Here is a 14439-nt window from a genome sequence, read left to right as displayed (position 1 = left end):
GCCACAAAAAAGAAACCTGCACCAACAGGAGAAGAGGAGGGTCTCATGAGGCCAGCCGAAAGAGAATCCTTAATGTACTTCTCCATGGCCTCCCTCTCAGGACGGGACAAGTTATAAAGGCGACTACTCGGCAAAGGGGCGCCGGGGAGGAGATCAATGGCACAGTCATAGGGGCGATGAGGAGGCAGGGTGATGCTGGAGAGCGTGGTCCGGGTAACACGGTGAGGAGTAGTACGATCTGGCGACGACAGCAGGGAAGCCAGAGGTGAAGTAGGTGAGTTGATTGGTAATGCAGACCAGGTGTGAGGCAGACAGGAGGAGTGGGAGTGGCAGAAGGAGGAGGAGGAACGCACAGCAGCCAGCTGATCACAACATTTTTTGTTGCTTTATTATTAATTTATCAGCAGTAAACTATGTACTTATTAAACTGCTAATTATGCATTTTGCAGGTACCTGATCTAAAGCAGGAACATGCTCATTAAGGTTACTAAATCCTTCATTATACACTTATTAATGAACAGTTAATAAGTACTTTATGTGGTCAAGGTTAATAAAATGTGAATTTAAAACTACTTTACAATGTTTTAGCTGTGATGCATTAATGGAATAGTTACATGTTAAGCTTTTTGCCTCACTCTCTAAATGTTTTTGTAAAACCATTGTAAATCATGGACGTTGTGTCCTCCGGGCTCCAGAGGAAAAGGACCATCCCGATTGTTAACAAAACAATACAAAGTTGAAAAGCCATGAAGCTCATTTATTTTATTCTATAGTTTGAATTTGAAGTTAAAAATGTTACCCTAGTCACCTGCAGTGCCTTGCCTCCATTACAATAGCCTTTATTTTAAAGGGGGATAACCACCAAAAAGCTACCAATATAAAAGGTCTATCACATCAGAACATCTTCTAGGGATGTATAGGACTAGAATGTGCCCACCCAGATGGTACTGATACAGTATCTGATCTGGTCCATTAACTATATAAATTACCCCAACTTTCAGCAACCCACATGGATTTTGAATTTCAACTTTTTAAGATGTGTTACCTTTACAAACACATTGGTGAAGAAAGCTAGTGATAAGGAATGTATTCACAGATTATTACAATATGCCCTCACCATAGGGGGGATGTGGCTTAACCCGTGGAGACTGGACCTAATGGACCAGTCAGTGCACCTGACTGTATGGCAGCCCCATCATTCTCACTCCTCTCCAGAACAACTGCATGAGTGGAAGTAGAAGATATTTTTTCTCACCGTGTCACAGTGCAAGTTGGAGAAGAGAAGGAGAGCCCCTGCTCTTTCCCTGTTTTATTTAACACATAAAAACCTTAATAATGTGTTTGTTTATCCAGTTTAATGGGCTTTTTAATGTGGTTTCTGTCCGATTCGCTCGCGGTGAGTGGAAAAAATAGAGCAGACGCCGAAATGATAGCCGCAGCTCGTCTGGTGTGCCCGGACAGGTGTGTCAAGAGATCTGAAAAGTCAAACCAGATGCTTCAGGGCGCTTCCACGTCCAGTGTGTTTGAGGCGTTCGGTTTACAAGAGACTGTCTAGCATGGAAATAAACAAATAGTAATTAATCTCTGACACTGTGGGTGTGTTGATGTGACTCACTTTATTGCTCCTAGCGCATTGTGTCGCATTGCGTGTGAGAAATGTTCTATAGAAAATAAAGTTTGATTTGATTTGTTTTCTTTTCCTAGTATTGACATTCTGAAGTACATCATCTATGGCCTGGCAGCTGGGTTCTTTGTGTTTGGAGTGCTGCTGCTGGTGGAAGGCTTTTTCACCACAGGAGCTATCAGGGATCTCTACGGAGAGTTCAAGATCTCCGCCTGTGGACGCTGCCTCACTGCATTCGTAAGAACATTTAACATGACTTGTTACACTTTTGGATCAATAGAGTTCTTGAAGTGAAAATGTGTTTGGGGTAGGTAACTGTTTGTGTAGTTCTAGGATAACTTTACACAATATGCATTTGTGAATCTAAATTCAGTAATGGAGCTCTATAAAACATCCTCCTGCGCTGGGGAATTACCGGTATTTGATTTGACACAAATTGAAGTGTTTCTTATGCATAAAGTAAGCAAAACTTGACAAATTTTGGTCCGCTATTAATGTGTAAATATTATTATCTGTTGAGGAGGTGACATGCTAATGATTAGAGTAATGCTGGTAACATATGAGTTATTTATGAGTTATAAGTGTAATCCCTTCACTGATTGTAAATAATTATTTTGAAGTTAAACTTAACCCTTGTGCATCCCAAAGAGAAAGATCCTAATTGCCTAAATACCTTATTCATAATTTTTTTTTAAATATTGTTTAAGGATTCCTCCAGGTTTTTTTTGCTTTTTTTGTTTTTATTGAGATATTTGCAATTAACTTAAATCAGTCATAAAACAAATATAGTGCTCAGAATGATTATGGAAAGTTTAGTTGATGTAACTGCTTTAGAGGTTGAGATTTTTGGTTCTGAGCATTTAAAAAAACTAATGTTGAAAAATGTTGAAAAATATACTGGTCCATGCAAACAGACAAGGTTGAGTCAAATAAACATCTAAATGTACACACACACACAAACACACACTACAACACAAATGGACCCGTTATTTGAAGTATTTTTTTAAGGTGGTTTAATGGTCTGTGTCAATATTATTTTCTTCTGTGTGTCTCTACAGCTGATGTTCTTGGCCTACCTGTTCTTCCTAGTTTGGCTGGGCGTGACAGCCTTCACCAGCCTGCCTGTCTTCATGTACTTCAACGTCTGGTCCATGTGTCAGAACACCAGCCTGGTGGAGGGGGCCAACCTCTGCCTCGACCTGCGCCAGTTTGGTACGTGGCCGGATAAAGTGGATGGATGGATGTGTCTTTTCTATTATTATCTTCTATGTAGTGACTTTACCATCTCTGCATTATCTGGTGTGTGTGTGTGTGTGTGTTATGTTCTCAACGTTTCTGGAAACCTGGTCTAAAATAGTAAAAATCAATACACTATACTATTTAATATCAAATTGGATGTCTCAATAAATGTTCATAAACATCATAAATAAATAAAACTGCTTTTTTTACTGTCTAGATCGATTGACAGGACTGTGTGGGCGACTTGGCCGTTTCAAACTGTCTCCAAGGCCACAGTTATTGTTCTATACAATGATCTGGTAGAGAACTCCTGTGATTGGTTTAAAATACTTATAGAACCAGAGCATAGCCCACCTCATCTAAACCAAATGTATGTAAAGTTGATCAAACTTAAATGACAATCTCTTTGCTTTTGGATTGATAAATAAGCTTAACTCTTTTCAGATGTTCACTATCATGAATCTAATTCCCTAAATGACTCCCTTATTTGTGCTCTTTAAATCAAGATACTCATAATCCTCGACATCAAATGTTCCGCACAATTCCTGACACAACACATAATGCATGTGTCTTTCAGCTTAGTGCCGGCAAGTTTTATATAAATGGCAACTCACCCAAATGCCAACCTGGCACACACCATGGAAAAAGCTGTGTGTGTGTGACAAAAATACAGGTAGAAGGCCCACAGTGTACCATGTGCCACCATGAATCTTTCACCTAAAAGGGACCAATTGGTCTGAACTGATGCGGACTTTATTAGTCATTTAATAAGAGAAAATCATTAACTTCATAGAATGCAGTCGTTTATGGTGCACTTTATTGTCCCCTGACAACATATTACATAAACCATCTGATTAGAGTTATTCTACATATCCACCTTTATACAGGCTGACAATACATGCAGTAATTCAACCAGATATTGTCATTATTGTACATGATGCAGTTACAGCTCTGTCCAACATGTTGCTGCCCACATCTACACACACTAAAGGGCATTTTGGACAGTGTCTTACAGCACTGCCCTCTACTGTTCAAATTGCAAACAGGCCTGCTGTCAGCAAGGTAATCACTGTATATCTACTGAACATTTCACAATGGGAATAGTTACAAGGTGAGACACTGCAGGTGAATAGGCTGATTTCTTGCATTAAAACAATTCTAGTTAGAACTCTTTACGCTTTAACCACTGTCTTTAAAAACATTACAATAATACTGTAGTAGGTATGGGACTGATCAAATATCTGTATCGGGTCCGATATGGCTGAAATCTACTCATCGGATATCAGACTGACAACTCTGATCCAGAATCTGTTTTTACGTTTTTTTTTAATAGAAATTACATTTTACTTTGTGATATAGCACACGTTAAAAATAATTTAGCAATTAAAAAGTTGAGGTCTGATGTTCCTCTGTTTTCAAGCTGTTCAAAGCTGTTCAGATAAACCTTTATGCATTTTTGTATATACGTATTTTGCTCTTTTTGTTGTGTTGCTTAAGCCTTCCTACCCAGGTAAAAAAGTAATATACTTTAAAGTACTAAAAATGTACTTAATTTTTTGAAAGTACATTTCTAGCACATTTTCACTTTATGTGTTAAAATAAAGTAAACCAAAAATATATTATAAATGTATTAATTACAAATATATTATTTCCTCAGTAGTACTTTAGTTTACTTAGATAAAGTACACTATTTATTAATTCATATTAAGTATATTCATATAAAATATACCAACACTGAAATATATATAAGTGTTTGATTAGTATATTTATTTAAAATGTACTTCGAATGTGTTAAATATAAGTTTAATGTCAGTGTATTTGCATCTACTTTTATCAAGTGCACTTTTAGCACCCTTTCAATAAGTTCACTTTTATAACACTTTTTTTCATATCATTGTTAGCACAGCAGTGTTAAAGTGCACTTAAAATAAGTATATTAATAATTGAATACTACTTCAGTGGTAAATTAGTGTATTCTTCATAAGTACACTATAAACCAGAACAAATTCATCAGTATGTAGCCATCCCAGGCGAAAAAAACGTATACTTTAACATACTAAATTTAAGCACACTTAGTGTACTTCATAAGCACAACATTATTATACTCAAAGTGTGTTATTTTCGAGTACTAAAAACGTACTTAGTATACTAATGATATATCATTATTGCTACTTAAGATATACTAAAATACATCTTAGTGTACTTGACTGTACTATTTTGAGACACCATTAAGATTAACTTAAATATACTTAAGTACACTTTTCTCTACTAATACTGTACTTATTTATAATGTTCTTAAGTTCGATTTAAAGTATACTTAAATCCACTTTTCAGATTACTATTAATACATTTAGAATATACTGGAAATGTATTTCTAATTTAATCTGAACAGCAACAACAGAGCACCTTTCAATTGACCATGTGCTTTTATTTAATGCAGCAGTCACCAGTATTTCTAATAAAAAAACAGTACAACCTTGTGTATTTCTTATCATCACATGGAAAGTATTCTAAAGCTTGGATTGTTTCACTTACATTTGACAGCAATCAGAAAACATATTAGACTTATGAACATATTAAGATGTGTAGATAACAGGAAATTTACTTTGCTGCTTTACAGAAAAATGAATCTTTGATTAATGCACAAGTGCTTCAGTCTTCTTATCAGAAGTGGGATTTTTGAAGCATATTTTTCTTATATATTTTAAGTATATTTTTATTAAAGCATATTAATTCATTTAAACTTCATTATACTATACTGTAGGTATAATCCGAGCAGGTGTAGTTTCACAAAGTGCACTCCTATTTTATAAATTTAAATATATATATATATATATATATATATATATATATATATATATATATATATATATATATATATATATATATATATATATATATATATATATATATATATATATATTATACATCTCAGACTATACTAATGTAACTTTTAATAAAAAAATTCTGATTTTTTTGTACTTATAAAATGTATATTAGCAATGTAAATTATAGTGTAGGCCTACTTATTACAACAACAACAAAAAAATCTCAATAGTTCATTACAACACTATACCAAATAGGCCAATTTTTTTAAACGTAGGCTACCCCCTTTAATCTAACGTGTAAACATTGTTTTAAATGGCTTTAGCTTTACATGTAGGTTCTGTTCTGAATGAATAGCAGCGGTGCACTTCCACAGGTGACATGGTGACTCTTCACCTCACCGAACCAAAAAAAAACAGCCAGTCATCGCAGTGCATTTAATTCGACCAATCACAGTCCACGTTTCCGAATCAAATGTGCATACTGGCCAATCGGGGGCCAGTCACCGAGTCACGTGACACACAAGGTTTGCTTTGCTTTATGCTTCGGACATCGGCAGGTGGACTGCTCAGAAATAATAAAAGGGGAACAAAGAAGAACGGAATATCAGTCAGCTCTGTTCAGCAACCGTGATGAACTTCACCGTGAAGAGGGCCAGTCATGGCCGAATCCGACATGGAAAAACAAAAATACTGCCAGCCAAACTACTTCTTCTTGAAGGTAAGTTTTTCGGCAGACAACACAGTTGGTTAATCTACTATTATATGGGCATCCCCTGAGTTTATAAAATATTTTGCAAGCTGGATAATGTTGGTGTGGAATTCTAACCGTTAGCAACAACGTTATAGCATACTAAATGTCTAAGCTCAGCTAGCAAGGCAGGGACACATGTCCACATTGTGAAATAACCCAGTAACAACATTTTAGAATACATTCATCACTGAAATAACAAATTCTCAATTCATCCACAACTTTCCATTATATTCTAGTAAGAAAAAAAAAATAGGTTTTTAAATAGTGAGTGCATATTTAATCATGCACATTACAGTTAACCATAGGTTTTTACAGGTTTAGCTATATAGCATGGATGAACAAGAGGATCAAAATGGAAACCGAAAAGATGACAATTAAAGCCTTTTTTGCTAACTATATTTAATTTTTGTCCCTTTCAAAGACACCGCGAAGAAGAAGTTTCCAAACAACACTGCCGGAAGTGCAAGCCCTCATTTGCAGAAGAATTTGCTGACCAGGCCTACTCAAAGGAAACCACTCCACTGGAAAGATGAAGATGGGAGAATGTAATGTTTAATTTCAGTTTGTGTTTTAGTTTGCAAAAAAAGCATTTTATTATTGTGCAGGACATTTCAATGCGGAGCATGCCTCTAAGATAATCATTCTTGTTGTGCTTTATATAATGGGATATTCATTTCTGTACATTTTGCTTCTTTAAATATGCTCTGCCATACCAGAATATTTGCATTTAATTTTGGTCAAGATATAATACTGTACTTGCTTTGTACTCTTGCCTCCACCCCTCCCTTACCCGCCACACTGCAACTCTCTCCTCCTCGGACTACCTCACAAATCCCTCCATAAACTTCAACTGGTTCAGAATTCAGTTTCCATTATCATAACTCGAACCCCCTCCATCCACCACATCACTGGCTCCCGGTCCAGATCCCTATCCAATTCAAAATCCTACTGAATACATACAAGGCCATCCCCATATTTGTCTGATCTCCTCCAGATTCCCACTGGCTCCCATTCTCTCAGATCATCTTCCTCTAAACACCTGTCTGTCCACTCCGCCCGTCTCACCTCCACGGGGACTACCACCCCAATTCAGAAACATTGGTTCATTCCCCCATTTCAAGTTTAATTTCTATTTCCTTTTCATTATTGTTTTTTAGTTAACTTGTTAAAGAGTATGACTAAAAATAATTCTCTGGGGTCAGATGATCCAAATTTGAATAAAAATGTTACGATGAAGAGAAACTGTTTGAAAATGTTGTTTAAGAAGTTGTTAATGTATTTAAATGTACTTTATTATGCACATTTTCCCTGTAATGCCGTGCATGTTAAAAATAAACTTTTTTTCTACCTCAAGTATGTTCTAAATATGTTTTATGTTTACTTAAAAGTAATTTGAAATTCAAATTAATTATAGAAAAAATGTACTTTCTGTGTACTGTTGAAGTGTACTTTAATGAAATACATCTAGTATACTTTCTGCACACATAATTAGTGTACTCACAGTATATTATTTTCAATGTGCTAACAATATACTTAGTATACTAATGATATATCCTGAGTGCTACTTTAGACATACTAAAGTACAACTTAGTGTACTTATCTGTACTATTTTGAGACAAGATTAAGATGAACTATAATATGCTTAAGTAGAACTTTTTAATTTTTATTTATGTTTTGTAAATATATTTAAAATACAATGGCAATACATAAAGATTAAATTAGAAATACATTTCCAGTATATTCTGAATGTATTAATAGTAATCTGAAAAGTGGATTTAAGTGTAATTTAAATCGAACTAAAGAACATTATAAATAAGTACAGTATTAGTAGAGAAAAGTGTACTTAAGTATATTTAAGTTAATCTTAAGTGTCTCCCAAAATAGTATAGTCAAGTACACTAAGATGTATTTTAGTATATCTTAAGTAGCAATAATGATATATCATTAGTATACTAAGTACGTTTTTAGTACTTGAAAATAACACAATTTTTAGTACAATAATTTTGTGCTTATGAAGTACACTAAGTGTGCTTAAATTTAGTATGTTAAAGTATACTTTTTTTTCGCCTGGGTAACCTTACACATAATAACATCACTTCCGCAGTCAAATACATTTATAATAAGTATGTTGTATCGGCCGATATCCAAAACCCAGATATCAGAATCGGATAGTACTGAAAAATCTTGGATCGGTGCATCTCTACAAAATAGTACTGAGCCTCTTTCAGTGCATTCGTTCAGGGGGTCCTTTGGTTCTGCTCTCAGGATTCAGTTTAAACTTGAAGTAGGCCGGCAGACTAATGAACTTGTGTTCTGAATGTTTGTGTGGATCAGGAGCTGTGACCATCTCTGAGGAGAGGAAGGTGTGCACAGGATCTGAGAAGTTCTTAAAGATGTGTGAATCCAATGAGGTGAGAGGAAACATGGCTATTTTTTTAATCTCTTTTATAGTTGTAGTTTTATATTTGAAGTGACCTGAACCAAAGCAACAAGCAGAGAAATCTGAAAAATGATATCTGTGTTTTTGTGTTACAGCTGGACTTGACCTTCCATCTGTTTGTGTGTGCGCTGGCCGGAGCAGGAGCTGCTGTCATCGCCATGGTGAGGAGCATTATCCTCATATCTGATGAACTACTTGAGAGTTCTAATATTAGTATTGATTGGTATGACCTCGTACCCATGGGTCAACTTTACCATATGAACCAAAGTTGAAACATGCAGTAGCTCTCACCAGAAGGGTGTGCTACGAAGCAAACTCAACAGAACCTTGGCTCTCTTTTCTTCATCTGGTTCTCCAAAACTTAAAGGTGCACTATGCCGTTTCAGAAGAGGGGGATTTGTTTGCATTCACAGAGCCTGCAGTTACTTCACAAAAAAATTCTCATTTATTTCTCTACATCTAATTCTTATTATTGAATAATTCTATCATCATAAATTAAAAGTCAATTATTTTGAGACACCTGAGGGGTATACTACAAAGCAAACTCAACAGAGCCCGGCTCTCTTTTTTTGATCTGGTTCAACATAACACATACCCTCGCTCAGAGCTAACCGGTATCACGAAGGCAGTTATCAACCTCTTATGTTGAACGAGGGTTTCAGCTTCAGGCTCTGTGCGCGTCCCCATGAGAGGAGGCGTTTGACCGTCATTTGACTCTGCTTCCGCACAGACTGGACTGATCTTTTGCCGCTAACTTTACACAAACGGACTGATTGTGAGCAGCTGAGTAAAACAAAAGTGTGTCGCCAACTTCATTCAAGAGGAAGAGTTTTACAGCAGAAAACAGAGAGCCGAAAAAAACTCTTACTGCAAATAAGGAGAGTGGAATGCTGCCAGCATTGAAATTATTTATTTATCTTGCCGATCGTTCTCGCAGTGCGTAACGTGACATTATAAAACACTGAAACGTTGAACTCGGATTTAAACACTATACCATTTAGCCTAATATATATATAGGCTACTTTGCTATATTTATAGCACTACGCCTATAGTCCCACACTTAAGAATGTAATTTAAGTCTGACACTGTCCCCAAATGAATAGCCTATGGAAAATCATTTAGTTTTGGGCCACATCATAATGAATACAATTTTGATTTAGACTATTAGCCTTTTATTTGAATCTTACAAATACCAATAGGCCTACATTAAAAAACCTGTAGTCTGGATTTTTCGGACAAATATGAATCTACTGTGAGAAGCTTAACCTGCGAGTCTGCAACGATGTCCGAACTGTGACAGCTGTCAGCTGTCACGTCCCAACTGTAATCGCTACGGATGAAAAGAAAGAAGCCTACAGTGAAATATTGTTGCAACCTGTGATTTTATAGAACGCTTTATTAAGAGCCAGTGTGTGTATATCGCCAGGTAAAATCATTTGAGAGGAGAGCATAGAGTGGCGCTGCATACAGTATAGGTGTGGGCTATTTTACATTTTCAATAACTGTATGCATGTGGCAAAAAGCCCCAGCGCGATGTTACAGTTCACTCTGTAAGCCTAATGTCACGGCTTCGTTTCGTTCATTAACTTACTGATCAATAAGTTTAGATGTAACAGTTTCCTCAGTGAGAATGTAGCGCTCAGACAATATAGTCAGGTCCGCGGGATTTCTAAATGTGTAGTTTCCTTGAAGGGCAGCGCTCTAAGAGCCGAATTTAAGCTCAAACTCTGAAACAAAAACTGGTCTGAGCAGGTTAGCCGTGCAGCCTCTGTTACCACGGTGATCTAGCCAGGTAAAAAGAAAGCCACCTTTCGTGATACTGAAAACTCTGGCTTTAGACCGCTTTAAGCTGGGAACACACCGCACTGGCCGCGCGGCGAGATTACATTCAAAGTCAATGTACTAGCGCGTGGCCGCGCGTCCACCCAATAATCGGCGTCCAGCGGCCGGCGGCGGGGGCTTGCGCGGCGCGTGGCCGCGCCTCATGAGAGGCGCGTGAATCGGGAGCGCGGCCATTAGCGGCGCATAGAAATTGTGTCATCGAAGGAGCGTGAATCGAAGGCTTGTGCGGCGAGCACGGCGCCGCAGAAAAAGATGAAATTTTTCATCTTTTTCTGCAGCGCCGCCGGGCACCGCGCCTCCACAGCCAATCAGCGTTGAGATTGCCCGGTGGCGGTGGTCTGCAAGACGAGGTGGGCGTGTGGAGTGAGGACATCGGGCTTCCAATACATTCTGCAAATATGTGTAGGCTATTTTGCATCTGTTTAGCTGTTGGTTGTACTTTAGCCAAGGTAGCGCCGGTTAGCATAGTGAAACTCACCCAGCTGTGTGCTGCTCCTGAGGATAATATACCCAAACTTGACGGCGGTGTCCGTGTGGAATTCCAATATAGTGCAGCGAAGAACCGGTGTTGTCCTCCGTCAGCCGGCACACTTTCACTTTCAGGTAGGCTGATGTTTGCCTTTATTTTAGCCGCTGAGCACACACTGCTGTTGTTATTGTGTTTAGTATGTTGCTGAATTGCTGTTAATGTGTGTGTATTTGAGATCGGGGTGCGTGTTCAGGCTGTTTTAATGATATTTGTGACAAGACTGCCGCTGGTTACACAGTGAACCTACATCTGTATTTTTTGGCACAGCTGGACCATGTTATTGTTGTTGTTGCACCGTAAGTGTGACGGGTCTGATCTCGGCGTCGGCGTCAGGAATATATGGCCCAATATGATCAAGCGGCGAGCCTCCTGCTGTCACGCGGCCAACCGCTGCCTACGATGAGGCGGCGGTTGGCCGCGGCGGCGACTGCGGTGAACATGGCCCAATATGACCAAGCGGCGAACCTCCTGCATTCACGCGGCCAACCGCCGCAGGCGGCCAATGCGGTGTGTTCCCAGCTTTAGACTCAACAGACCTCGCTCAGCCCTTAATCTCGCTTCGTAGTATACCCCTCTGGAACCAAACTAGAATATGGTTGTAAACCAAACTGTGGGCCCTACTGCTGTAAACAACTACAACAACAACAACAACAACAACAACAACAGTGAAACAGTAACTTTTCAAGTAGCTTTCTTACTTTAAACAGTGTTTCCAGGGATCACATTTTCCTGTGAGGAACGTTTGTTTATTCAGTTATGAGAATATACCGTAGAAAATTATTTCTCTGACACACCCAAATTTACATAGTGCTCCATTAACTGAAAAGCAGTGAATGAGGATCTGAATGTAAATATTCCCACATGCCTCCTGTCTACACACCTTCTGCTTCAGTACGCTTCATCCAAGCTCTACCTTATCTTATTCCATGCACAGGTATCCATTTTTGACCAAGGTGTATCTATCTTGGGGTATGTCCTTGGGCTAGACCCACCTTGCCTGAGGGGTATACTACGAAACAAACTCAACAGAGCCCGGCTCTCTTTTTTTGATCTGGTTCAACATAACACATGCCCTCGCTCAGAGCTAACCGGTATCACGAAGGAAGTTATCAACCTCTTATGTTGAACGAGGGTTTCGGCTTCAGGCTCTGTGCGCGTCCCCATGAAAGGGGGCGTTTGACCCGTCATTTGACTCTGCATCCGCACAAAATGGACTGATCTTGTGCCGCTAACTTTACACAAACGGACTGATTGCGAGCAGCTGAGTAAAACAAAAGTGTGTCGCCAACTTAATTCAAAAGGAAAAGTTTGTCAGTCAGCAGAAAACAGAGAGCCGAAAAAAACTCTTACTGCAAATAAGGAGAGTGGAATGCTGCCAGCATGGAAATGATTTATTTATCTTGCCGATCGTTCTCGCAGTGCGTAACGTGACATTATAAAACAATGAAATGTTGAACTCGGATTTAAACTATACCATTTAGCCTAATATAGGCTACTTTGCTATATGTATAACACTACGCCTATAGTCCCACACTTAAGAATGCAATTTAAGTCTGACACTGTCCCCAAATGAATAGCCTATGGAAAATCACTTTAGTTTTGGGCCACATCATAATGAATACAATTTTGATTTAGACTATTAGCCTTTTATTTGAATCTTACAATTACCAATAGGCCTACATTAAAAAACCTGTAGTCTGTATTTTTTGGACAAATATGAATCTACTGTGAGAAGCTTAACCTGCGAGTCTGCAACGATGTCCGAACTGTGACAGCTGACAGCTGTCACCTGTCACGTCCCAACTGTAATCGCTACTGATGAAAAGAAAGAAGCCCACAGTGACATAATGTTGCAACCTGTGATTTTTTTATAGAACGCTTCATTAAGAGCCAGTGTGTGTAGATCGGCAGGTAAAATCATTTGAGGTGAGAGAGCATAGAGTGGCGCTGCATACAGTAGGTCTAGGCTATTTAACATTTTCTGCAGTTCACTCTGCTGTAAGCCTTATGTCACGGCTTCGTTTCGTTCATTATATTACTGATCAATAAGTTTACTTATTTAACGAGTTTCCTCAGTGAGAATTTATCGCTCAGACACTATAGGCAGGTCCGCGGGATTTCCAAATGTGTAGTTTCCTTAAAGGGCAGCGCTCTAAGACCTGAATTTAAGCTCAAACTCTGAAACAAAAACTGGTCTGAGCAGGTTAGCCGTGCAGCCTCTGTTACCACGGTGATCTAGCCAGGTAAAAAGAGAGCCACCTTTTGTGATAGTGAAAACTCTGGCTTCAGACTCAACAGACCTCGCTCAGCCCTTAATCTCGCTTTGTAGTATACCCCTCAGGTGTGAATGTGTATGACTGGTGTATGTTTGAGGTGGTGGTCGGAGGGGCCGTAGGCGCTGAATGGCAGCCACGCTTCCGTCAGTCTGCCCCAGGGCAGTTGTGGCTACTACCGTAGTTTACCACCACCAGTATGACTGTGTGTGAATGAATGGAACCTGGATCCCTGGATCCCAAGCCCCATCAACTTTACATTTTCCTTTTGTTTGTTTACTGTTGTGCTCCTTTGTAAAGCGCTTTGAGTGTGAGAAAAGCGCTATATACGTAAATTAAATATATTATTGTTATTATTATTATTATCTGTCTGTCATTGACGTACCATGTTGACTATGTACCTGATAAAGCTGGGCTCTCTCTCTCCTCACTCAGGTGCACTTCCTCATGGCGCTAGCTGCTAACTGGGGCTACCTGAAGGACGCCAGCAGGATCCAGAAGTACGAAGACATCAAGTCAAAGGAGGAGCAGGAGCTGCATGACATCCACTCTACACGCTCCAAAGAACGCCTGAATGCATATACATAAATACACACCAAATGACACACGCACACACACACACACACACACACACACACACACACACAAACGCACACAAACACACACACACACACACACACACACACATAGGATGATACATGCACAAACACATACAGGGCCTGACACATCCCTAATGATATCAGAAACAACACAAACTTACATTCAAAGATACATATGACGTAGGCAATTAGTTGATATCGAAAAACAAAATGATAAAAACATGGACACCATCGTCATCCTCATGTCTGCTTTAGATGATTAGCATAGGTGGTCTATGCAAACACTTCTCATTCCCTTTGTTGGTTTGCTCCAT

At 38.8% G+C, this 14439-nt stretch overlaps 1 protein-coding gene across 1 annotated transcript in view; it reads left to right on the top strand.

Annotated features, from left to right (window-relative positions):
* LOC307251898 (neuronal membrane glycoprotein M6-a-like) overlaps positions 1 to 14114 on the top strand; it is a gene marked incomplete at both ends in the record, with an annotated part of 35744 nt that extends 21630 nt beyond the window's left edge. Inside the window, 5 exons of the mRNA XM_080029344.1 lie at positions 1705 to 1861; positions 2683 to 2836; positions 8777 to 8853; positions 8978 to 9043; positions 13962 to 14114. Coding sequence (XP_079885470.1) covers positions 1705 to 1861; positions 2683 to 2836; positions 8777 to 8853; positions 8978 to 9043; positions 13962 to 14114 — 607 coding nt within the window. The remainder of the gene's footprint in view (positions 1 to 1704; positions 1862 to 2682; positions 2837 to 8776; positions 8854 to 8977; positions 9044 to 13961) is intronic.
* Positions 14115 to 14439: the final 325 nt, after the last annotated feature.

The sequence above is a fragment of the Ammodytes marinus genome, assembly GCF_949987685.1.
Source record: "Ammodytes marinus genome assembly, chromosome: 6".
Lineage (NCBI taxonomy): Eukaryota > Metazoa > Chordata > Actinopteri > Uranoscopiformes > Ammodytidae > Ammodytes > Ammodytes marinus.
The sequence above is the reverse complement of the archived record's forward strand: the minus strand, read 5'-3'. Positions and strand labels throughout refer to the sequence as shown.